The sequence below is a fragment of the Alosa pseudoharengus genome, unplaced genomic scaffold, assembly GCF_046254945.1.
Source record: "Alosa pseudoharengus isolate Yale_2024_CS ecotype anadromous, Long Island Sound unplaced genomic scaffold, YU_APseudo_1.1 YU_APseudo_1.1_scf_18, whole genome shotgun sequence".
Classification (NCBI taxonomy): domain Eukaryota; kingdom Metazoa; phylum Chordata; class Actinopteri; order Clupeiformes; family Clupeidae; genus Alosa; species Alosa pseudoharengus.
In genome coordinates this window covers 28,867,579-28,895,016 of record NW_027468650.1, presented here as the reverse complement: position 1 = coordinate 28,895,016, position 27,438 = coordinate 28,867,579, and the positions used below count along the sequence as shown (strand labels likewise).

General features: G+C 44.0%; 1 protein-coding gene across 1 annotated transcript in view; it reads right to left on the bottom strand.

The window, feature by feature from the left end:
* Positions 1-27,438, bottom strand: part of ctnnd2a (catenin (cadherin-associated protein), delta 2a) — a 302,396-nt gene that overhangs the window by 75,938 nt on the left and 199,020 nt on the right. The window contains exons 10-12 of the mRNA XM_076290816.1: positions 27,042-27,174; positions 15,476-15,689; positions 3,461-3,644 (exon numbers count right to left, since the gene is read on the bottom strand). Of these exons, the coding sequence (XP_076146931.1) occupies positions 3,461-3,644; positions 15,476-15,689; positions 27,042-27,174 (531 nt within the window). The remainder of the gene's footprint in view (positions 1-3,460; positions 3,645-15,475; positions 15,690-27,041; positions 27,175-27,438) is intronic.

The window sequence follows — 27,438 nt, the reverse complement described above, 5'->3', positions numbered from 1 at the left end:
AACTGTACAGCAGTCAGTTGCACCCTGTGACCCACTGCACCATATGTGTGAATCAACCATGACGTTGATTCCCAATAGGTTTATTAACTATTATTGTGATGACTGGAACCAAAGAAATAACTCCAACTGAGCTGCTAAACTGTGACTTGGCAAAATATTTCGGCTGTTGCGAAACCCCTGTAAATGACACATCTATTCCAGAATGGCTTAAAGGTTTTCCCATACACCACCGGTGCAATTAGCAGCCGTCCTGAGATTACATGGCCAAACGCTAATGCAGATGTTATTACCACTGCAGGTGGCAGCATCATTTCCTGCTAACACCTGGAGCTCAGGCACTTCTGGAGCTGTGACTCAGCTTGCTCCTCTGAGTCCCTTTGATGGATAATTCAGGGCTACAGCAGAAGATGCTGGAGGATTTTGATTTCAACACACGACACAGCGAGCCAGGAAGGCTGTTCCTGCGCTATTCTTGCACCTGAATTGATAATTTGACACCACTTTCACCAGCGCTAACAACTGGGGCACAAACATATAATTTACTAGCGAGGATGTTTACAAAAAAGTTCAGGAAGTTTCATAATTGCTGGTTTAAATGAGGGCTTGTCTACTTTGCGTGCCCAGAGAGATGTGCTGGTACCCAAACAAATGCGCTCGGAGAGAAGATAAACTCCCACTTAAGTGTAGCTTTACACCGCACAGTTGCCATGGATACAAGACAGAGTAAAGTCTTAAGTGGGATGGATATTTGGCACAGGAGAATCATTACTTTTTCTCCATTTCTGTTCTTTCGTGCTTTTTTTCATGCAGCTCTCGGCAGGAGGAACCTCATGCATAAATCATAATGCAGGGGGATTTTGCCGTCTTGATAAACGTCATTATGCGTTATTAAATGAATCATGCATGGACGTTCTTTCCCATTCTTCTGTATTGTGTGTGTGTGTGTGTGTGTGTGTGTGTGTGTGTGTGTGTGTGTGTGTGTGTTTGTGTACGGGTTAAGGGATAACTCTTCCACAATGAATTACTTCTTTATAGAAGCTGGGTGATAGATGCACATTAATGATTCAATCTCCTCCTGAAGAAGTCCTTGCGTGGCCGATCCCAGCTGGAGAGAGTAGAAGGGAGGAAAGTGGAACGTGGAGAAGATGCTTGTGGTTTAGGAGGAGTGTGAGTATGGTGACGTGTTTATAGCTCATGGACTTGTAGCACAAGCTCTTGCTAATACATATGCTGACACAGTAATCCTTGGCCTTCATTTAATCCACCCTTATCAGGAGTGATTCTCTCTGTCTCTCTCTCTCCCTCCATCTCCCTCTTTCTCCATCTCCCTCTATCTCATAGTGTCATGACACACACATACACACACACACAAACACACACACACACACACACACACCAAGTGTCAAAAAGAGAGTTAGCTGCCACTGTCGTTCTTCGCTGTCAGGGACAACCCCACTTGGAGATGGCAACACTGTCAAAACGCAGCGCTTGTTGCGCCCACCTAAAGAATGCCACACATTGACATTTCCACAGCACTGGTCCACAGGCCACGGATATATGAACTCAGCCTAGCCTCCTCTACACTGTGAGAGATGTGGGCAGGCCTCATCGAGTGCACGTGACCTTTAGATGACCTTTCACAGTCTAACATGGCAGGGATACACAGAGTGCAGTCGACAAATTGACAGGCTATAGACTATGTGAAGTAGGAGCGCTCAAATACAAAAACAAAAACACACACACACACACACACACACACACATGGATGCCTGTATAAATGTATGTATGTGTAGTGCTCTTGCTTTCTCTGTGTAGTGTGTGAGTCACACACCAACTCTTCGCTGTACACTCACACACATGAGTACTGTATATATGCTCAAAACCTTACACATACTCTCCTACTGCTCGGACCAGTGTTTCCGCTAGATTTTTTTTAACAGTGGCGGCAGCTCCCGGGATGTGACTTGAGAGGGACAGGATTCAGGAACTAAGACAGGCTCATCTTCTGTCTGACTCACGTCACGTTAACCCATGCATTAAACCACATTGTCACTTGAACACTTGAACATACCGGTAGTTCACGTTGACAATGGAGAAACGCTTAGCTTACTTCGTTTATGACAGAAATTAAGTTTTGTCCCAACACGTTGTAAAAACACAACCCACAACACTGCCTTTATTTGGTGAAAATTTCCTTTACTTTATAGTCCGCGATTCACATTAGGCCAACTAGGCCATAACCGCGAGTGCATACAAAATGTTTTGCAATTTACCTTCGTTACTACCAGCAGTCGTTGCTTTTTTACTGCATCGATTCGCGATTTAGTGCTCATCTAATGTAACAGCGGTGTCTTCGCGGAGACATCCTCTCTCCAGTTTCATTTTTGCTGTTGTTGCGAGCGAGCTTAGGCCTATAGACTACGATATGGGAAATACTTTATAGGCTATGATCAGCTTTGGAAATGAATGGGTTTTCCTTGGCCTGCATGGCTACACCTTTCCACCAAGTTGTGCGAAAATTGTAGTTTTTACAATGTTGACAAACATGCGTAGTACATGGAAGCTCTTGATAGCGCATGCCACTAACGTCTATAAAAACAATATATTTATGGAATAAAACTAGACAGGTACCTCGGATTAGCATTGCTGTTTATTCTTAAACTGCAATTTTCAGCAGCCAGCGGAGGACATTAGCCTACCGCTAAATGAAGAGGAAACACTGAGAAGAAAGTTAATGCTTTAAATAGGCTACATCAATACAATATATAATATGTGAAGTGAAACTGGACGGGCCATAATAACCTCTGAATAGTTTAGGCTGTGAGTGGCAGCCAGCAGGGGAGGATACGTCAGAGGATTATTTAAAAAGCAAATGTGCGTCTGTCCTGATTCTGATACCGTGGCGGTATTAATTAAACCGTGGGGGGCCGCCATGCTGAAATAAACTTAGAGGAAACACTGGCTCGGACACATATGCACACACATCTCTGCCTGTGCCCTATGCTGAAAGGTAACACTTTATATTAAGACACGCATATTCACCATTAATTAGCTGCTTACTGACATGTATATTAGTAGCAACAAGCCATTTGTTAGTCATTATAAGTCACTAATTAATACCTTATTCTGCAAGACCTTATTCTACCCTTACTAGACCCTTAATTAAGAATTTCCCCTATGTAAGCTCCTAATTACCCCTTATTCATAATTATTAAGTAAGTTGTAAGTCAGCATGGGGCTTGTAAAATGGTAGTACCACAAGAACAGTTATTCACCCCTAATAATACTTAACAAAGATGGTCTATTCATATGGAACTAGACACAAAACCACAAGTGCTAATAGTGTACAAATAACTCATAATTAAGTCTATGTAATGCTTCCTCCCCACACATACATATAACACCAACACACACACGCACACACACACACACACACACACACCCTCCATGCGGTACTGACCTCAGGCAGCCGGTGGCGTTGCGCAGCACCTGTGAGGTGTGCAGCTGCAGCTTGCGGTCCTCCTGGTGCGGGGAGGTGTCCCAGGCTGAGTGGGGGATGATGACCGAGTTGGTAAGGACTGCCAGCGCGTCCTGGATGATGGGCATCTTCAGGGCGTCGCATGAGGACAGGTTCCACAGCACGCCTGTGCCACACACACACACACACACACACACACACACACACACACAAAATCACACACAAGGCATATCCATTATTTTAAATAACAAAATTCAACAATTAAAAATAGGACAGACACCAACAAAAGCAAAGTCACAAGTATTCCAAGAAGGCTTAAGTATTCATTCATTATTCAGGTATGCCCTTGAATGAATCATTTTAAGTTCATTATAACTACTATAAGAGCACAGCTGACATGCAGCAGGAATTTCTGGATCCACTTTTCAGACTTGGCCATGCTCAAGTCTAAGGTAAAGCATAAATAATGATTGTTGTAACAGCCATTTGTGTCCATTAGAAACCAGCCAAGTCCATTGAAAGGGAGTACCAAGATGTGTATACATGCATCAGAACTTTACAACTCTTAAGCACTGTGTTGACAAAGCACACATGTATTTTGGTACATCATTATGCCATACTTTATCAGCTTATCAGCTTCAACTTCTCAATAACATGTGGCGTCACTGCTGAAAAAACAGTGTTTTCACATTTACTGCAAAACTTATACTTGGTGTGGCACCATAAATCACTTGATTAGGTTACAATTTTCGTCTGCTAACTGATTATAAACAGCTTATTAGGCAGACACTGACAGCTAGCCCAAAAAAGATCTCTGAGCAGATACGGACACATTAGATTAATGTGAAGCAGCAATCCACAGTGAGTAAGACAACACTTACTGTGATGTAGAGGAAAACGTCAGGCAACAAACATATTTTGTTTTATTGTTTTGTTATTTCCTGCATGAAAAGTGTCTAGCTATCTTTATTTTGATGTTTTCTTTCTTTAAAAGCAACATTCTCAATGAACTACATTCTCTTTCCAATCAGATCTTCCTTTCTATAATAGAGCATGCATCCAGTGTAATGTGCACAGACACTTCTGATTCTAATTAAGAATGCAAACAAAGGGAGAGACACACATATCTCTACAGGCTAAAATTAGAGATATCTATCAAAGTTTCATGTGCTACATACAGAGAAAGAGAGAGAGAGAGAGAGAAAGAGAGACGAACAGAGGCGTTGTGGTGCTATGAAATTAAAATGCATACTTCATGGCTACAACAGCAAGCTATTTAAGTCCTCATCAGTGTTCCTTCTATGTTTGCCACTGACAAATGACAACCAGTTTGGAAATCATGCATTGCTAATGAACTGTTTGTTGACGACGGTAAGAGAACACCTTCAAAACTGGTGACTGCTGAGAACCATCTCCAGAAGATGGAACGCATGAATTCTGACTGCCAAATGGCCTGACAAGTTGGATGCCAAGTGACAAGTTTTCTTTAGCAAAATGTTTCCATAAACCATCTGCATGTTAGCTTAAGGGACACAGCAATGGCCTTCCTTCCCATGTGGTTGGACAGTATACAAACAAGGACAAAATGACCTGTCAGATAGCTCATCTTCCATGAAAGCTTGTACAACAACACAAATTTACTATAGATCAGTGATATACAGATCATGTGACAGTTGTTGTGTGGGTGTAAGTATGGGATGTATGTTGATGTGCAGAGAGTACAATTGTTATAAAGCAGAATTCATACTGAACTGTGTGTGTGTGTGTGTGTGTGTGTGTGTGTGTGTGTGTGTATACTGTGCTGGGGGTTGAGCGGCTGTTACTTGAACTCGGTGCTCATATGGCTTATACCCAACATTTCTCTGCCAGACTTTCCCACCATTCTCCTCCCCTCTCCCCTCCACACACACACACACACACACATACAACACACACCCTGCTGATGAGCTTGCGACTGTCAGAAGGCTGAACAGATGTCTCTCTCCGACTGTGGCGAGCGCAGGACAGTTGTCGTCGCCATTGTCATCATCTCATTTGCAGCCCCATCAGTGTCGCGTCACCGTCCTAAAAGAAGCTAATTAGCGCGCGGTCACTGCAGGCCTGCCAGCCTAGTGGGCACTCTCACGGCCAAGACTCCACAGACGCGCGGCAACAAATGAGCACCTCCGCACGACTGCTGTGCTGTCGCAGCTCGGCCCCAGATGCTCTAACATTTCTCTGGCACCAGCAGAGCAAGCCCAGGACGCCATGTCCAGCTGTCTTTACTGCTGGGGAACACATACTTCTGGGGAATACTTACTTCAGTGACCCCTCACAATTTTGGGAACCAACTTCATATTCACATACTGATGAGGACCTAGTAGACCAGGAGACCTCATCACTTCATGGGAACTCATAGTCTTGGGATCTGATTTCATTGTTTTCTCTGGGGACTGCATGCTCTTAATGACCACGGCTGGTTGGGGGCTTCGTATCTGTGTCTGTTTGGGATGTAATATGTCAGGGGACAACGTGTCTCTGGGGCCCTGAGACCACTGGGGACCATGTATTTCTGAAGCTCAGACACTGCTGAGGACCTCACACTTTGCTACTGAAACAACTGAAAGGTGCTTTGTGCACGTCTCCTTGCTCGTGTCAGTGGAGGACATCAGAGGTGTGCATGATTTAGATTCTTGAGAATTAAAACTGCACCAACATAATTAACTCACGCTTTCCCCTCTAACCTTCAATTCCCTGAAAGTAATTGGGACTTGGGCCAGAGATCTGAAAACCGACACCACATCTATGGGGAGTGCTTCTCTCTCTTTCTCTCTTTCTCTCTGTGTGTGTGTGTGTGTGTGCCAGAGAGAGAGAGAGAGAGAAAGATGTAGAAGTGCTTCCTCTGCCCCTGACTAAGCCAGACAGGGACCAGTATCGACTCATTTGCTAATTTCCTCCTCCACACACACACACACACACACACATGTACACATGCACACACACACATACACACCATATAGGCGAAAATAGCTAATTATACTGACCCTGCCTCATCAATAGGCTGCCGGTCAGCACAGTCCAGCAAGCTCATTTGTCCTGACAAGGATCACTGCTGAAGAGAAAATATTTTGTTCCCAGTCTCATTAATGCCGAAAAAATTACTGATGCAGAAGAGGAAAAATGTCCGTCCAGCCGGCTGGCCACCCTCAGACCACATTGGGCTATTTCTGTTACCAAAACAACAAGATTTACTATGTATCTAAAGGCAGTGATGAAGCCACAGTTTGGGATCCAGCTGCTGCATGTATACACCTAACACATTGTATGGGAGACATATGGGAGTAGCAACCACACATTGTTTCCCATTAGAAAAAAGTGTGTATTTTCCTAATTAAGGAGCCATTCTACAAAAGTATGATGTTTTGCTCCGAGGTATATTAGCAAACGAAATGGGCCTACTTAATTAAGTTAATCACACTCTTATCCCTCTCTACTTAGAGAAAGATATAATATGAACACACGGTAATGAGATTTTAACTTAACAATGCTGAGGAAGAATAAGGAAGACACAGGGCTGATTTCCAACCTCCCGCTACGAGGGAATAAATGGTCGCACAGTGCTGAAGGTACTGATTACTGCCAGAGTCGACTGGGAAAGCGACTCCGCCACATGACGGCTCTAGATAACAAGCTACATCCACAGCACACACACGCACACGCACACACACACACACAAAGATAAGCAAGATACTGAAGAGAGGGAGGAGTGTCGACTGAGAGATCATGTGTAAGACGACATACATAAAGCTCATGACAGGCTGACTCAGGGAGATCAAACCGACAGAAACCCCGCCGCTCAAAGACACACAGAGGAACGAGAATATCCTGGAACTCGGAAACGTATCGTGAGATAACCCATTTTTTCCCTCCTCAGAGATGGACCTGAAAATCATCCTCTTCCTCTTTTTTTTGCCTCATATGAAGGCTGTTGCAATCCTTGACCATAACATCAACTCCTTACACATGATCGACATTATGAAGACTAATGGTTACACTTTACTTGACAGTGTCAACATAAGAGTGACATGACACTGTCATGAACATGTCATGAAGTCATAAACATTTATGACATAACGCTTCTGTTATTAAGTGACATTCAGTTTTTGTCATAACAAATTAAGATTAGGATTAGGGTTAGGGTTAGAGTTAGGGTTAGGGTTAGGGGTTAGGGTTAGATTTCATGTGTCATGACAGTGTCATGTGTTCACGACAGTCATGTCACTCTTATGTCAATATTGTCAAGTAAAGTGTTACCAGACTAACTTTAAAAAATTATCTTTGCACTCTTAGTGCCAGTGCTAATGACCATCTGAAAAATAGGGATATCATATGCTTTGGTCCAATAACATTAATTAGAAGTAAAAGGAAAGGTTGAGATAACATACTGTAAATGCAAGCTAGTGATGTAGTAACAACTGATAATTAAAATAAATTGATTCAAGACTAATTACCGGTAGTTTATCACACGGCCATGATGGACAAGCTATGTCTACGGGCAGTGATTTGTAATCCTGACACTGGACAATAAACATGGAGGCGTTTAGGCCCCGAGGCACTTTTCTCCTCATGAGTGTGTGTGGTCTGTTTGAGCGTGGACAGGTTAGAGGGAGAGGACCGCCCAGGGAGGATGCTCCTGCTCATGAACAGACATGACTCAGCCTCTGAAACCCCCCGCAGGTACTGTAGAAGAAGGTTCTGGAACACACATGGGCCACAGCTGTGCCAGAAGAAGTCTGATGCGCTCCTGGGGCGACTGCTATCTGGGTCTTTCAAATCCCTGGCCTCATCCCCCCTGATTCCCCCTCTCTCTCTCCCGTTACTCCTTTATCTCTCTCTCTCTCTCTCCTATCATCCTTATTACCTCCCTCTCTCTCTTCCATCATTCTTCTTACCTCCCTTTCCCTCCCTTCATCACTTCATCCTCTCTCTCTCTCTTTCTCCCTCCCTCCTCTGAGGGTATGACTCATGAAGGGAGGAATGGAGGAGGTGAAAGGACAGGATAAGAATGGGAGAGGAGGAGGGAGACTTGAAAGCCAAATGACGGCGACCTTGGGAAGTCGCACCGCTCTCGTTCTCGCTCCTCGTCAGCGGTGTGCCCCTTAATTCCATGGCCCGTGTGAAGTCATTTCTGGCTGATTACAATTGCGGTTCTACGAGCCCTGCTGTGTGTGCCAGGAGAGCTAACGTGAGGAGAGGACTGTACTGCACTACATCTCCTCTTAAACACAATCTCATCTTTATGGCTTTATCTCGCCTGTGCTAACACTCCAACTTAATGCATTTACATTTAAGGTGAAGATTTTACGGCAGGCCATTTCAAGTAAAATATATGTACTTTACTAAACATTACCTGAAATTAGAAGAGTCCATTTTCATACTACTAGTTTATGATACAACATTCTTTAGGCACGGAGAGCAGCCAACAAAAAGATGGATCACAAGAATAGCTATAAAATGCATTAAGACTTAAACAGAAATTAAGCTGGCTTGTCCCTTTCTAATGAGTAAAGGATCTCGAGAAAGTTCATGACTCTGGTCTGTCACTTCCAGCAATGTCCCTAGAGTAGTTGCCATTTTGCCACTGCTTCAACATGACAGTTCGATCACATCTCTGTGACCTTTCTTGACCCTTAATGTTTGGAGTCATCATTGTACCCAGAGGGGAGGACTACTCAGCACGTCTCTGGCTTGAGCTCACAGCACGTGGATGGAGGTTTAGCTTATATATATTAGCCAAGATGAGGACTATTAGTATCATTGTCTATAGTGACATCATAGCATTGTTAAGCACTCATCTGAGACAAAAAGCCATTGGAATGTATAGATGGCATTAATGTGCGTAAACATGCGTACCGCATATCCCAAGGACATTTGAAGCATGATAGGGAAAGCTATCTAAGATGGTGGAAAGATACTTACATTATCATGTGATTAGAGTTAGCTTTTCTGTGTGCTTCTGGGTGGTCTCCCTCTCTTACTCTCTCTTGAGTGATCAGGCGATTTGATTGCTCTACTTCAGGGACCATTTCAATCACAGCCTTTCCGAGCCACTGAAGCTCAAGAGGATGGACTCTTAGCTCAAACACAGGCCAGGCTAATCACCAGCAATAGCAACACCAGACAAACCACACAACATTACTGACAAAAACACACACACACACACACACATTAGCATTGGCTCATTTAGCACATGGCTACCACAGGCGAGAAAACCAAATTACCCCCAGAGGGGAGCAGAAGGGTAGGCTATTTGCAGCCCCACAGAGACCCAGTACAGCAGTGGTGGTGTGGATGTCAAAGAGTTAAAATGTCAGATGAGTGCAGGCAGGCAGGCTGATGGTAAAATGTGTAATTTCCTAAGGTACTGCAGCCCGATTGGCTTCAGGTGAACATGTATTATTCAACAGTCTCTTTTTTTATTTCAAAAACTGATATGATGGTCTGATAACATCACAGTATAATATGTTCCCTAATTTTTATTCATTCATTCATTCATTCATTCAGTCAATCAGTCAGTCAGTCAGTCGGTCGGTCGGTCGGCCGGTCGGCCTTCTATTGCCTATTTATTTATCCCCTCCATCCCCCCAACCAAAAAAGAAATGTGAAACTAAAATAACGATGAAGAGATAAGATCTCGTCTTCCTCCATTTACACTGTGAGTGAATCGTCTTCCCCGAGCTAACATTCTAGCCTACCACCATGTTCCCCACAGCACACTGACGCTCAGTAAACAAACCCAGCAGCGGAGTAGATGCTAATTGCAATTGGTGCCTTTCAAGTAGAGCTGAGTTACTTTAGCATGAATGCTAGCCTCCCCCATACACAGTCCCTCAGTACAACAGCAGCGGGTGTGGGGAGAGAGTAATGAAATCTAAACAAGCGCTATTTCTGCCAGCGGATTTGTCGGCGTCTCAGGAGAGTCTGAGCCTGTCATCTCCATCGCCACTGTTCGCTGGGAGAGCTTGTGTGCCTCGCGAGCTTAGATTCCTGTCTGATTCGGCTCCATCTGCTAGCTGTGGTCACCTGACAGTAGAGGCAGACTGTGTCCCTCTGCGACTCCCTCTCTCAGCTAGGAGACAAGCCCAGAACAGAAGGACCTGGGCCTGGGCTAGTGATGATCAGGGTCTGGTGAACTCCACAATCTTCCACTATACCTATACAATCTGCACATTCGTTATTGAAATAAATAGCTTGGTCTCTCTCTCTCCCACTCCTGGTATATTTCCCCTACTGTATGTGTGTATGGGTGTGTGTGTGTGTGTGTGTGTGTATGTGTGTGTGTGTATGTGTGTGTGTGTACAGTATGTGTGTGTGTGTGTAGTGGGTATGTGAGTACTGTGTGCAACAGTGCCATGTACTGGCTGTCACTGCACTAACCAGGCTGTCATCCCTCTTCTTCCCAGCAACTCTCCTCTTCTCCTTTTGCTCTCCACTCTTTCATTTTCCTCTTCTCTTCTTCTTTCATCACATCTTCTCCTCTGCTCTCGTATTTTCTCTCTTTAATTCCCCTTCAGTCTCTTCCTCTCTCTCCTTTCTTCTCCTCTCATCTCCTCTCCATCCCTCTGGTGTGCACTCGACACCTCTCCTCTATATTCTCCTCTCCTCCCCTTCACTTCTTTTCTTTTCTCCCCTTTCCTCTTCCCTCACCCCCCTCTTTTTTGTGCTCTTCTGCTGCTCACCTCTCCATTCCTCCTCCCCTCCCCTCTCCTCCTTACCTTTCTTTTTAACAGATCACCCATTGGTCTCCCTCCCCAAGCAGGATTTCATTCATTCAGTCATTAAATTTACACTGAGTTACTGAGTCTGCTCATGCGTACACACACACACACACACACACACACACACACACACACACACACACACACACACACACACACTTTACTTAGCCCCCCCTCTGCCACCTGACAGAGACACAGTAAGAACAGCTCACAGGTCCCTGATTAATCAGAGGCAGGAGCCACTCATAAGGAGCCCGTGCTGCACTTACTTTTTAATTTATATGTTAATCTGCTCTCAGATAGACAAGTGATACAGACAGACTCCTCCTCAATGCATTCATCCTACTCTCTCTCGTTCCCCTCTATCTCTTCTGTACTCTACTTCTCTCATCCCCCCCGCCCTCTCTCCCTTATTTGAGGGTAAAAAAAAAAACAGGAGGCTCATAGTTTAAGCTTGAGTTATAACCGCAGGGATTGGTGGCATTGCTGGTAATTTATTTTTATGCAAGAAAATAATGCTTTTCATAAATCACCCTTGCGTGGGTGGGGGGACGAGGAGTCAAAATCAACATGACAAAAGCAAAACACAACACTGATTGCTTTCTGGACACAGGTTAACATGTTAATGCATTTCCAAACACTATATCTAAAGGCTGTTCTGCATTACAAAATGTATGTAAAATGTAATCCAAAGTAACAGTAGACACTGCAGGAATGTACTGAACATGGGCTGAAATGGAATTTAGGAAATATAATCCAAAAAAATGCAAATATAAATGTGCCAAAAGTTTATAACAAATATACTGCCATGGAGTAATGATAAGAATAATAAAGAATGAATAAAACACAAGACATGTACACACATACAAACAAAAGTTCATAAACATCTACAACCACAAACACAAATGTACACACACAGACACACACACACACACACACACACACACACAAACACACAGACACACACAGACACACACACACACACACACACTACAACCACAGACACACGCACACACACACACACACACAAACACACAGACACACACAGACAGACACACACACACACACACACACACATACACACACACACTCATTCATGTCTGTTTGTGATGAATTTGTCCTTCATCACATTGCTCTTCAGGGTAATTTATAACCATCATAGTCGTCCAAGCTACAGCTGGTTGGGTGGAGACTACCTGACCCACAACAATATGTGATTATGAAAGAGTGTGTATGTGTGTGTGTGCGTCTATTGTATGTGTGGTCTCTGTGTGTGCATGAGTGGATTTGGATATGCGTGTGTGAGTGTGTGAGTGGTGAGTGTATTATGTGTGTGTGTGTGTGTGTGTGTGTGTGTGTGTGGGGGGGGGGGGTGTAGTAAAAGGTCCTCTTTCTGGTGAGTGTAAAGGGCAGGCTGGACATGAGGGGGTGTCTGTGTTGCTCTTTATCTTCCTGCCATGTTCCTGTGACAACGATGCCTTCCTTCAGAGCTAAGGGCCGTGTGGAGGGAATACTAATTACTTACACCCCGTCTCTCTCTCTCACCCACACACACACACACACACACACATTAACTGTGCACTGTGCGAACACTCTCTAACTCTCTAACACACACACCCTGGGCATACACACTACCAACCACACTGTCCTAACACACACTGTCTGCACACACACACACACACAACTACACACTCCATTTGGCACATCATTATGATGTCCTGGGATATTCTACATTCAAATGCTCTGGCTTTGTGAACAGAGTTCCACTTTAACCTCTCGCTCTTAAGGCTTCCATCTAAAAAGATGTGAGTCATTACCAAATATGCGGAGGATGTCTTAGATTCAGCAGTAATTCTACTTCAGAACCGCCTCCATTCACCCCCTTCTTCTCTTCCTCTCTCATTCTCTCTCAGTCTCGCTTTCTCTCACACACAAAGCTCCCATTCTCTCACCTTCCCCCTCTCCTCTCTCTCCCACTCCCACAACCAGGCTGAGATCCCTTATTAGCGCTAGTGTGACAGCATAAGCCAAAGTCAAGGTGACATCCCTGTGGTCTCGCTGGCTACTACGGGAGACAGACTACACCTGTGGAGGCCCATGCAAAGACAAAATCTACACACACCCACATCAAAACCCACACACACACCACATGGTAGACACATGGTAGGTGTATGCCGAGGAGACAGACACCCTACAGTGTTGACAGAGGGGAGAGATGGACCCATCAGTCAAACACCAGTCCAGCCTGAGCAGAGGTCAAACGTACGGACCAAGAGTTGACGTGTAGTGTGACACCCTTCGAGTCCCTTTAAGCCAGAGTGTGATGCTGCATGCTTCCATGGGTATTACATATACTGTTAGGTGCAATGATTCTACCTCATATTCCTCATTATTGACAGGATATTTGTTGATAGCTTAGTGAAAACAAATCACTATAAAGTAGGACTGTTTCCTTGTTGCTGTAATAAACTTCATAAACCAGAATCTGCACCTAATATATCTTTAAGGAAGGACTGTAGCCGAGTCACTTAGCTATAGGCTTGTAGCCTAAGTAGCCTAATAAGCAAGTAGGCTAAGCTAGTCTCTCAGCTATACCAACAGGTGTGCTGTGTGTGTTCTGGTGGATGATAAATGGAGCGATGCGATGGGCCAGCATATCAAACTTCCCAGCAGACAGGCGAACGTACTCGTGGTGCTTTTTCCTTCATCAGCTCTTCCTTCGTTGAGTGCTCGCACATCCAACGTTATTCTTTTCTTCATGCGTTTCAGGCTTCTTTGGTGGTTGTGTCCTACTTTCAGGCTCGACGTACCGCCCCCAGTTGGTGGGGCAGAGTATCACAGTTAAGCCGTAGTGCGCAGGCGCTAACCTTAACGATTTAAAGTGCATTCAGGACAGCAGAATTTGGAGTATGCTTCACGTCCACGGCAAAAATGACGCACGTCTTGGACACGCGCAAATGTGACGCACGACCATGCCAGAGCCTTAAGGCAGCACGTAAGTATGGAAACCTTAACTGTAATACAACTTAGAATAAAAACCAGATACAATATAAAAAAGTCTCCACATCGCAAAACTTGGATGTCCATGTGCTTGTCTCCTATCAGCCTCTCTGGCTCCCAGCCCACTGCTCAGCCTGAGTGATGGGGCCTCTGCTGCAGCCTCTCCTCAGCTTGGAGCCCCAGAGGACCAGCCTTGACTCTCTTCAGCGTGATACTAATGAACGCGCGATGATTCATGCGCTTGCGTGGCATCTCTCTGCGTCTCGACTCTGGCACGGCCCACATGTTTATGCACTCTGCTGTGAGAGGGAAGCACACTGCACTGTACACACAGTGCTGTTCACTAAACAGCGCAATATTTATCAACAGCGAATCCTTCAAGAGAGATTGAGGAGTAATAATAGTCCCCCATAGAGTAGTGTGCAGCGCTCATAGAGAAGCAAGGACAAACTGTATGTACAAACAGAGTTACCAACTATGTACGGACGTAGCTATTCACTTAAAGTTGGGCAAGACAAATAGATGTAATAGAATTAAACCATATCAAGTGCACCATATTTACCCTTACAGACATTTGTTCATATTGTTCAAATATGAAATTTGTTCATAATTTCACATCCAAATTAGGTTTCTGGCAAACAGTTGTGGTTAACTTTTGCCAATGTTGCAGCAAATTTGCAGCAATGTAATATGCAAATTAGGTTTGTAACCAGAAGTTCACTGGAAGTTTGCCATTATTGGCTAAGTGTGGTGGCAAATCACTGGCGAACACATTTGCCACTAGTGCCAAACTTCTCATTATTGCCAGAACTTTGCTGCAAGTTTGCCTCTAGCGGCCAATATTGGCAAACTTCTGGCAATATTTTCTAGTGAACTCATCACCCACAAGTTTGCTGCAAATCTGCCGCAAACATTTCATTTTTGTAAGGGTAGTGTTGCATGTAGACTCTTCACAGATTAAAGGAATCAGGCAATCAATATTTCATTGCTTTCATTTTTCCCTTTGATATAAATCATTCATTTTTGCACAATATAGATTATAAGTGCAAGCAACACCAAGGTTATGTCTTCATGTCAAAAAGTTCTAATAAAAAAAAGTACCATTGTAGCAGATTGCTATGATCAAAACACTCCTATTCATGCTTGTCTTGAATTTCCACATCTCTATCTCTGTCAGTGTTACCACCGTGTATGAAGTATAAGTATATAGCCCACAGGTAAATTTCGGCATATGCCTTACCTGTGACCAGCTCTTTGACCTCCACGTCGGAGGTCTTCCGCAGCAGTCGCACCAGGGCAGGGATGCCTCCGCAGTTCTTGAAGGCGATCTTGTTGTCATCGTTGGCCTTGCCGTAGACCAGGTTCCTCAGAGCACCGCAGGCGCTTCGGTGGACCTCAGGCATCCGGTGGTCCAGTAGGTCCACCAGCAGCTGGATACCGCCCAGCCGTCGGATCTGTGACACACACACACACACACACAGACACACACACACACACACACACACACACACACACACACACACACACACACACACACACATTTCATACAGACAGACACACATACATGCACAAACACACACAAAACGGGAAAAAACAAAACACACAAAAAGATGTATTGATTAAAAAACATCATACTGTATCATCATAACATGAATTAATATTAATATGCTCTTCATATGGTACTGATTATGAAACAGAGTGACACAAAGCCACTGATTTGGCAAACAGGTTTATGTTAACCCAAAACAAACACATTGGCAACATAACAATCATTTGTTTAGATATGTAGTCCAATTCAAACATGTTAATCTACAGAATGTTTCCTCTTCTGTTTACCTTCTGATTTATCTCCCCCACAAGCCAAGGCAATCTGATCTGATCTCTGTTCAGTGATAAAATAAATGGTGGATGCACACATGACAGCCAACTTGAAGGCCTTTGGGGACGTATTATTACAGCCACAGCGTGTTTGTTTATCAGATGGGATGTTTGTTTTACTGTTTTCTTGTTTATTTCTTTATTTTTCGTTTCTCCTCTGAGATGAAAGTTCCTCAGAGACCCGTATGTGATCATGTCTCAAATCTCTCAGCACACTTACCCCTCGCATAGATTTAGTTAGTACAGAACCTTTCCTTACGAAACTGTCTGGAAAGTTAAGTTGGAGACAGATGGTCTTGACAGAATTATAATTCCTAGTATTATTACAGTACAAACGTTTCCTAAAGAAGAAGCATACCATCTCCAATCTCTACCAAGATTCATCATTTAACATAAGGCACTCACAAACATTATCATTGTTATTGTTTCATATTCAGAAATTGAAGATGATGTGGGAATAGCAATATAAATTCTTACCAAAACATCTTTTTGTGACAGTTAAAATGTCACAGTGGATAATAGGATTAAGAGGCTTCATGAAAGAATAATTAGTAGTATTGCATACAAGTTAAAAGCAAACATTTTAAAACGTATTGTCACACAGACATGGATATCACACTAAATCAGTGGTCTAATGCGTATGTCTGTTTGTTGCAATTCATAAATCCAGCAAGTTATCATTCTTGTCTTCTGTAGTGTGAAGGACAGCCATGCTATCTGAAAGGTCATTCTGACGTTATCTGTTAGCTTTTAGTGAAGATGGCAGATGAAGCTCATTCTAGCTGTCAGACTCTTAAAATGCCTCGACTTCTGAAACTATCTGGACAACGATAAAGGGCAAGGAACTTCAGTCTCACCATCACTGAAGTATCTGAAATGTAGATCCATTGTGTGTGTGTGTGTGTGTGTGTGTGTGTGTGTGTGTGTGTGTGTGTGTGTGTGTATGTGTGTGTGTGTGTGTGTGTGTGTGTGTGTGTGTGTGTGAATGTGTGTGTGTGTGTGTGTGCGCGTGTGTGTGTGTGCGCATGACTACGTCCATCCAAATGCTTGTGAGGATATTTGCAGTAGATCTGATTGCATGTTCCATTTATCCAAAATATTCTGGAATGCAAAATCTAATAGAGTCGTTGAACGAGCTACTTCACACTCTTTAAAAAGAATCTAAACGAAACACATTCAGTAAATAACGACTTTGGTCAATTAAAGAGTCAAGTCTATCAAAGCCTTAATGCAAAACCTTGATTGAGCCACTGGGATTGCGAGCCATGCAATGTCACGCGTATTGATCGAAAGGCTTCCATCTCTCCAATGGCATCATTTGGCAGTGCTTAGCATTAACATGATATGACAGTACACCCCCTACATATATTTGGCACAGCGGCGTTAGCTTAGCAATGCCACTCCGAGTGCTGATGTTCAAGCATTATGCCGCATATTGATTCCCTTTCTGCCAACGGCCCTGATGTCCTAGCCTAACGCATGAGAGTCGGCATTAGCCGCAATGCTAACGCTGAAATGTGATCATCTGAGAGAGGATCGTTGGGAGTGGCGACAGTGCTGTGGCGTGTCTGTACACAAAGATACCGCAACCAATCGAGCAACTCCCTCTCCTTCCTCCCTCTCCATATGAAAGAGCTTTCCCAAGTGCTTTCTGTGTAAATCTTTTTGGGCTCAAACAAAGTTCACCACTGAGAAGAGTCTCTGAAGACACATGAGAATGATTCTGTCTCTGTGTGGTAAAGAGAGAGGGAGAAAAAACAGGTGCTAATCATTCTAACATGCATATATCTTTCAAGCCCCCCTAAGCTGAATGTTCGTCATCACAGTTGTGATATGATTCACATAATCCATGCATGTTCACACACGTCTTGGATGATCACAGGCGTGCTGTTGTTCCCATAGTCCCATGAAGAGGCAAAGAGCAGAGAGAAATAAGGAAGAAACAAGGCGCTCCCGAGGGGACAGAACAAATGTGATTTCCATACACGTGTACAGCACTAAACAAGAAACGCCATCTCATTTCAGCGCCACATGAGAAATGCGTGCGGCGTGACAGCGAGCCTATTGCAGTCTGCAGCACCGCAGCGAATCCTAAGCGACACTGGAAAACACTGAGAGGCAATGAGCACGCGCAGGAGCGAGACAAACAGCGCGATAACTCAATCAGTCTGCAGGAGCAACAGGAACCTCACCGGGGACCTCTTGTACCTGTCAAAAAAATGACAGACATTGTGTGTTTTGAATGAGTGGACATGCGATATGTGTTATCTATGGATGAACGTGGATATATTTGGCATATTTGGATATATATTGCATATGTATCTGTGTATAACAAGCAATCAAAGTGTGTGTGTGTGTGTGTGTGTGTGTGTGTGTGTGTGTGTGTGATGTCTGTATATGTACATTATGTAAATTATGATGTGGGTGTGTGTGGACCGAGGATGGTTTCTATATGTGTGTTTGTGCATAGATGTATGAATATATTTTGTGTGATGGTATGTGTGTGGGACTGTGTGTGTGTGTGTGTGTGCGCGTGTGTGTGTGTGTATTGGTGCACAATGATAATCCACCATGAAGGTGAGCCAACGGAAGCCATTTAGCCCCCCACTGCTTCCTCCACCCTGCCTGTCGTAACCGGATCCTCCCCAAGCAGAACTCCATCCCTCTGATGGACAGCAGCATCCGCACACACACACACACACACCACAGCAGCATACACACAGGTGCTCCATTCCAACACACACACACACACACACACACACACACACACACACACACACACACGCACACACACTACATTGGGTGGCATCCACACAGGTGCTGGGTTGCCGCAGACGCTCAGAGACACATGAATCAGGGGAAGCAGGACCTGTGGCGGACCAGCTGCCTCTCTCGGCACAGTGACACAGATGGGTATTGACAGCTTAGATTTCCCCCCGAAAAGGGCTGAGAGGGCTGAACTTTAGCCAGATGGTGAACAAGTTTGTGTGTGTGTGTGTGTGTGTGTGTGTGAGTGTGTGTGTGTGTGTGTGTGTGTGTGTGTGTGAAATCCAAACAGTCCGTGCCATCCAGGCCCTGTCGGAGGAAAAGCCATATCCATCACAGCTCGGCCTGTCCAGCCAATATGGCTCTCTGATTGTTATTTTGTTATTCTGCACGCCTCTGCTTCCCTGCAGACCACGACTCCGTCATCTGATATCCCGCTGTCTCTTCCCACTTCCCCTCTCTCTCTCTCTCTCTCTCTCTCTCTCTCTCTCTCTCTCTCTCTGTCAGACCTCGAGTCTGAGTCTATCTCTTTTCTCTTTTCTACTCACTCTCAATATTCCTGTGCCTTTGTCTCCATCTCTCATTATCTTTCTATCAGCTTTTCAGTTTGTCTCACTTTCTCTCTCTCTCTCTCTCTCTCTCTCTCCTTCACCTTCTCTCTGTCCCTCTCTTCTTCACAAGAGGAGTGTAATGAGTGAGCTAGAGTGGGTATCCTGGTGGTGGTCTGAATGTGAGCTGAAATTGGGACCCTCTGCTGGCATAGAATCAGACTTTTAACAGTAACAAACCTACTCTGTACATTTATTGTAGTTCTAACCCTGGTTTTTCTCTCTCTCTCTCTCACACACACACACACACACACACACACACACACACACACACACAGGCATACACACACATATCTGGGGCACCTCATGCCCAGTGGAAACGTCACATTCTTTAGTATGTTTCCAAATCAACCCACGGTACCTTGTGATTGGATTGTCACAGAATCACTCTGCTCAGAAATGAATTATAACCACTCTCCACTCTCCCCCAAAAAAGAGTGAACACAAACTTGCTCTCTGTATCTAGACACATCTCTGTTATCAGACCGTCTTCAAATGTTTGGTGCTGCAGCTGCACTTGAGAAAATGAAAGTCATTCTTCACGCACAGAACCCAGACGGAACACCCTCCCTGAAGTCACCACGGTAACCGCATCACTCTGCTATTCTCTCTGTATTACCAAGAGTAGCCTATACCAGCACAACCAGCTCCAGCCACTGCAGATTAGCCAATGCTTACTCAACACAGAGCATTTTTGAGAGCACACCAATAACGACTGAGACACTTTGTAAAACTTGTTGCACTCGTTTGTGCATGCGGTGATTAGATTTGTTTCTTCATTGGGGAGGTGTACTTTGGTCGGTGCTACACAACAGAGAAACCCCAAAATTGTAAATGCAATCCAGTTTGTGATTACTGCAGTACCAATCAGATGGTCAAAGCCAGGTGACTCCTGGGACTTCTTCAGTATTAGGCCTATATAGGGATGCAGGGCAGACGTGAGTAACCTGGCTCAAGGAAGTAAAAGTTCTACCACTTATGTTTTATCATGAAACCAGTAGCCTAGCTGATTACAGTAGCACTAGTCTGCAGCTAAGTAGAAGAGCTAAACAACCTGTGCTATGTACAGTGTTTGGAATAACGCCGTTTAAAAGAACGGCGTTCGGTAACAACGTTATTTTTTCACTAACGGGGTAATCTAACTAATTACTTTTCCCGTCGTTACAACGCCGTCAACGTTACTGGACGTTAAATGCGGTGCGTTACTATGCATTGATTGAATAAACTGTGTAATCCGAACGCACCCTGGCTCACAGCTAGTTAGATATAGACCTCTCCAGAATAAGTCCCGCCTCCGTAACTTCCGTATCATAACATGGCGTTTCAAAATATCATACCGGTAAAACGTCTGTAGGTAGCGAAGTTGAAAAAGCTGGTGGGCAGATTGGCCTACACACTTCTGCCATATAGTTTCCACTGGATTTTTTGATTGTCGGTGCCGTTTAAGTAGTATACTATAGACTATACTACTCAAACGGCACCGAAAATAAAAAAATCCAGTGGAAACTAGGTGGCAGAAGTGTGTAGGCCAATCTGCCCAGCAGCTTTTTCTACTTTGTCACCTACAGAGTTTGACAGGTACGATCTTTCAAAACGCCATGTTATTTCCCATAGACAATCCACGCCCGGAAGTTGGATGGATACGGAAGTTAGGAGGCGGGATATATTCTGGAGAGGTCTATTGGTTAATAACGAGGTAATCGATTATGATTGGCTAAGGCAGAGTCATGTTTCATGATAGCCAATCAGAGCCAGTGTTTTTACACACTTGCCAGTACACGTGCCACACCATGGAGGTATTATATATAACTGGAGAGAGTGACTAAGTCCCGCCCTCCATACAAATGAATGGTGGAGGCTAGGCTAGTAAATCCGGCCAATTCATAGTCAACGCCATCTTGAACACTGGGGTTCGGACAGTAGGAGTTAAGTCTTATAGAGACGAATGACCCATTAGACCAGCCTCAGACGAGTCCAGGAAGTGACGTCAATTCCAGAAATAAGTACATAATTCACTTTACTCTTTATGGAGAATACAGTGGGGGAAAACGTGTTTTCTTTTACAGTTCATGGAAAAAATAGTCACATTAGGTAGAATCTTTTTATTATTATTCGTAATTCACATGTATTTATTAAATAATCGATCGCGACTGACTGTCCACGTGATCTGCCAGTCAGCTGGGAGGAGCTCGTGACTCACGCATAGGGACTCACGGCAGATATTGCGCGAAATGTTGGTTTATTTAAATGTTGGTATCGTTTAGATGTCCTTCCTATTCATTAACATGAACATGATGACTGACTAAATAAATGACTACGATGTTTAATAAACCATTGTAGGCATACAAGTTATCATTATATCACATCAATTCGTTTTCTGTAGGCTAGTCTAGTGTGACATGCTTTACACTAGGCTACAGCATAAAAATATGCTCAACAATAGGCTATCAACACGTTTGCAGTATCACTGTTGCAGAAATCACATACAAGAAAGCATCCTCTTGATTGTTTGTACATTTTTGCATATTCCAACATAAGGAAGCAGCATGAGGAAACTTGTCGTTTTTCTGCCTTATTTTCAGTATATTTTCTAACTACTTTTACGAGTCTGCAGTATCACCGAGTAGCTGTTACAAGAGGGTCTGGCGTCCCTTTGTTATGACGCAACTTCCTGCGACGGTCATTCGTCGGAAAATGACTTAACTCCCTCTCGGTTCGGATCCAGCGCCAGTCGGCTCTGACCATGCGCCAAGTTACAAAGCTGGAAATGACGCATGGACCAACGTCGATTTTTATTGGATATTCTGTAAAAAGAGAGTCGACCTCCAGTAAGAGGGTGGCGATAATGCACATAAAGTCCTTGCCTCATAACAAGAAGAAGAAAAAGTTGATCGGGAACGCGCATGGAGTCCGAGTGGAGTCGGCCTGAAGCGCAACTTAATTTCATTGGATAACACAGCGGCTCTAACTAAGAGCGGTCTGCCTCAGTGATCTATTATAGATGGGTCTGCCTGCTGTCCTGCTGCTAATATGCATTCGAACATGACGTGAAATATCCGTAGTCGAACTATAAATAAACTATTCGATTTTTAGTGCCAAGTGTAGCGCATTTTTACAGTCTATGATTAGTTTGTTTTTTATTTTATTGTTTGCCATCTCATAGCGGGTGCTCTAAACGTATTCTAGCGTTGGCCCATGACCAAATCAAGCCAATAATAGCCAGTAGCCACAATAATGACTGGAGCCAGAGCCCTCAATAGCCCTGTTTTGAAAATAATATTGAAGATAGTATTGAAGATAACGCACAAAACGGTCAGCCTGAGCGGACAATTACGTCCCCAACTCATCTAAAATGTGGAGTCTTTACTTTGAGTTGTACACCGCAGATGGTAAAGTAACGGTTAAAGAGAATGTTGTCTGCGGACTCAGCAAAAAACAGTTTACTTACGCATCCACGACGTCCAATCTTGGCGCTCACCTGTGGAGTTACCATCCAAATGAGGCAGCGGTGTCAGAGGCACAGTAGACGGCCAGAGCATCGCCAGGCGTCCAACATTGTATGATTGCATTTCCGTAAATCCTAAATTATGTCCAGGGTCTGCTATTTACTTAGGCTGCAAAGCACAGGTATTTATTTGAGGTATGCTTATTCGAGGCAGACCTTTATTTCTTACATTGTACGTTATTGTGAGACATGCGTTTTGTTTGGAGCAGCATACCAGGCTATCAAACGCAGACGATTTTCGGTTTTGGTATGGGATTTAATTTACTTTTTGACTTTTATTATATAGTTAAATGTTGAGGCTGATGGGCATTTAAATATAGAGGGTATTTGATGATCACTGTAAAGTTTCGTGTAGTTGAAAAAGTGTTGGAATTTCCAGCTGTTTATTGCGAGACAAGGCCTTTTTCATTCATTGAACGTGCGCTGTGCTCTAATGGAATCCTTATTGCATAGAGAAGTAGCCTAAATTTAGTTTTTTTTTTAAAATTATGCATGGTTTACTTTTTATTAAATTCGTAGGCTGGAATGCCTCGCGGCAATAATTGTGTTTAAATGTAGTAGCCTAGTGCTTCAGCCTCTGGCAAGCTCCAAAGGGGGCGGCTATAGGTTGAGAGGTCTTTATGCCGCTGTTGTGTAATTTATTGTCTTTAATCATGTTTAGGCTACGTTTGTTCGGGACAAACAACAACGAAACAAGATCAATACAATTTTCTTTATTTGTTTATTTGTCATATGATGGATAAACAACCATAATATGCACGTCTTCTCATAGGATCCTCAAGAAATACGGACTGAATAACGTTTGGCTGTAGCCGCCGGATAGGTACCCGCCCACCAACATGTACGTGCATGAGAGCTCGTGCCCAACACGGATTTTCGTGCATGGAGCTGGTTCCAAATGCTCCATGCAGCGCCATATTTGAAAATGGCGTATGCTAACATGCCGAAGCTAATCTGCACGCTCTTGACCCCCTGTGCCACACACACAACAACCGCTAAAATAGAGATTCGACAAAACAGCAGAGGTCAGGAGCAATCCGAAAAGTTGGCCTTTTCAAGGTGGAGATATAAGCACTACTTCAAATTCATCAAGGCAAGAACGTGCATGTAATGTGTACATTATGTCCAGGAGCGAAGACTTTGTCGACATCTGTTGTAAGAAACTCTAATTTAATGAAGCATCTCACACACGTGACACACATCTAAAGCTAGTGGCCAAAAACACAGATATCTCCACCACAGATGATCACTAGCAAAGAAGGACTCGGAGCAAAGTCCTCCAAGCAGCAAAAGCTCGATCTTTCTGCCTCACAACAAAAACCTATGACACAGGCTGAAGTCAACCAAAGGTCTGTCGATGTGCAATATCTTGAATTTCCCCTTGGGGATCAATAAATTATCTATCTAGCTATCTAATAAATATTGAAAGTTATGTAGACTACAAACACCTGTTCTACTCATTTCAACTGGCTGCTCAAAACTGCTCAAAAAATCCAAAATCTTTGACATATAGCAACTTTTTTTTTGTAACAGTAACGCAAATAGTTACTTTCCCTGGTAACGAGTTACTCTTATCATAGAGTAATTCAGTTACTAACTCAGTTACTTTTTGAAACAAGTAGTGAGTAACTATAACTAATTACTTTTTTTAAAGTAACGTTCCCAACACTGGCTATGTACACATACATGTAGGTACAGCCAATACATGGTAAGACTTTAACTTGAACTGAAGTTTCCACTTTTGGTACAGAGTGACCCAGCATCTGAACAAGCCCTACGTCTTCTAAAACTCAAGCTCAACCCATTGGCATTCTTTAAGTGTTCCTCTAACTAAGTCTCACTTTTCTCGCCATGTCCAGTTGAATTAGCGAGTAGGGAGGTCATGGCGTGACAACAAACAAGTCTTCTCATTTGGACTGAGTGACAGTGCGCAGATAGCTGCTGAGCTCCTCACACTCTCACCTAGTAAGGGCCTGTCGCATGCAATCAACTCTCTCCGCTGGCCTAAATGAGGGACAACCTCACAGGCCCTGACAGCCAGCCCCCCCCCCCCCCCCCACACACACATATATATACACAAAGAAAGACGTTGTGGCCTGTCCACATGATAAAAACCACCCACACGTGCGCAGGCACGCACACACACACACACACACACACACACACACACATACAGAGAATTCAGAACCTACAATGAAAGAGACAGACCACTGGACCATTGTGGATGGTGACTCTCCCCCCCCTTTGCCAGCTGAACAGGCCCGAAGATTGAGTCATCCTTTACGCACACTCACCATCAGGTGTGTGTGTGTGTGTGTGTGTGTGTGTGTGTGTGAGAGGGAGAGCGCATGGTGTTGCCATGGTAACCATGTGACACCTAGATGACTGTCCTGCCAATGGTCAGCTGGCTTCTGTCTTAAATTTAATTAAGTGGTCATGCAGAGGGAGAGCAGGCCCCAAGTAACGAAGCCGTTGGCTGAGTAAGAGCCCAACAAAGAGCTCTGAGCGGATCCTCATCTCACGCAGCAGCTGGCTGCTCTGGGGAAACCATGCTGGGTGCGTTTAGGGAAGGATGATACATTCAACTCAACACGTTTCCATTTCGCCCTGGCCCTGCTGAAAGGATGCATTGTATGTACACAGACAGCGGAGGATGGCGAATGCATACACACTTTCACCAAAACCAGTAGGACAGCAATGATGACCTATCCCAGCGTCACGTGTTCTCTGGCTATTTGCATCTGGGTCATTTTGGTGGACTGGTGAAGTGCTCCCTGATCATGGTTTGGGAAACAGAGGAATGAAGGCGTGATTGTGAATGTAGCTATGTTAAACTACAGTATACTGTGTGTTGGATGTTGTATAGCAGATGCAATCTTGGAAGATCAATAACGAAAAGACTCTAGGATCTCTAAACAAACCGAAAGGGGGAAAAATGTGCTTCAGTTCATTGGGGTCCATTGTGAAGAATGCTTTACTTTGACTTTTAAGTGCTTGTGCATGCGTGAGCCAAACTAATTACAATCTCCTCTGCTTTTCTTTTCAGTCTGTTACAACACGTTGGTGTGCCACCATCACCACCGCCACCGCCGCTGCCCGAGCTTAAGTTGTGAGGTGCGGTTTCGTTGGCACAGATGCATCCTCTAAATTTAATTTCCTCGTAGCGCCAGCCTCTTAAGCCTAGGGGGAGACAATTGGCAGTCCGCTGAGTCTCCTGCGCTTGTCAATATGGCGCTTTGCTTTCTTCTTATTGTGCGGCTGCGCTATTAGCTGATAATTACCAGAGCTACACAGGCCCACTTTATATTCAGCAAATTCACTGTGGGGAAATCAAGGTTCAGCTACACAGCATGGCATTCCAATAAAGGGGTGAATTATCTGTTGACTGTGGGTACTGCAGAGACTAATTCCATTAAAAAAACAATATAAAAATAATAATAAAACGGACTAGCACACATTAGAACACTTCTTTTGGTAAATAAGCACAGCCCATTGTTTCCACAGCAACAGAGCAGAACGCAACAGGAACTGACAAGGCCATAATGCTGCATAATAGTAGAGTGAGTGTGGTGAGATATTCCCTGGCATCTACCTCTGAGGGTCTCTCACAACGCGAATAGAGGGAGGAATCACCGGAGCACATTTTGGATGTGCCTTATTTTCATTTCGGTGCAGCCAAAAATACGTTTCAATATTACATCTTCATCAGAGTCGCTCACAATGCTTCTGGTGAAGTCCAGACTTTAATGAGCCTCATTAGCTTTGTCTCAGAAGGATTAGCTTGGCTACAGTAATTTCCTGTATATTAGCCGCATTGTGTACTGCAGGATCGTGTTTTATGCAAGTTAAAAAAAACAAAAACATATTACTGTAATACCATATTAACTGCCTCAGCGTATTAACCTCATAGCTGAAGAAATTTTGCAAAATCAATGTATTAACTGCTGCTAATAGTTTGGAAATTACGCTAAGGCTATAGCTTCTGCTGTGTGTGCGTGGGAGTAGAGGGTAACTACAGTAGAAGAAAGTCCGGAGGAAGTTTACTGTACCTCTGCTTTGATCTTGTTGTCTCCAAAGCACAGGTGCTGCAGGTAGGCTGCAGCGTTGGACTGGACCGATGGGAATTGGTGCTGGAGCATCTGAATGACCTCAGGCAGCTCTGGGTCTCGCCAGCCAAACTCCCTGCAGTCACACAGAGAAAGAAAGAGAGAGAGAGAGAGAGAGAGAGAGAGAGAGAGAGAGAGAGAGAGAGAGAGAGTTAGAGAAAATGGAACTCCATGTTTCAAAAAGAACGCCAATACCCACACTTTCAAAATTGCTGGTCTCATACACATTTCAATCAATCTGACTCAGAAACAAAGATCTGCCACTTTCAACAAACAAAAGCAAGCCTGCCCAACAAAGGTCCCACCACAGTTGACTAATCAAGAACTTTGAAAACAATGC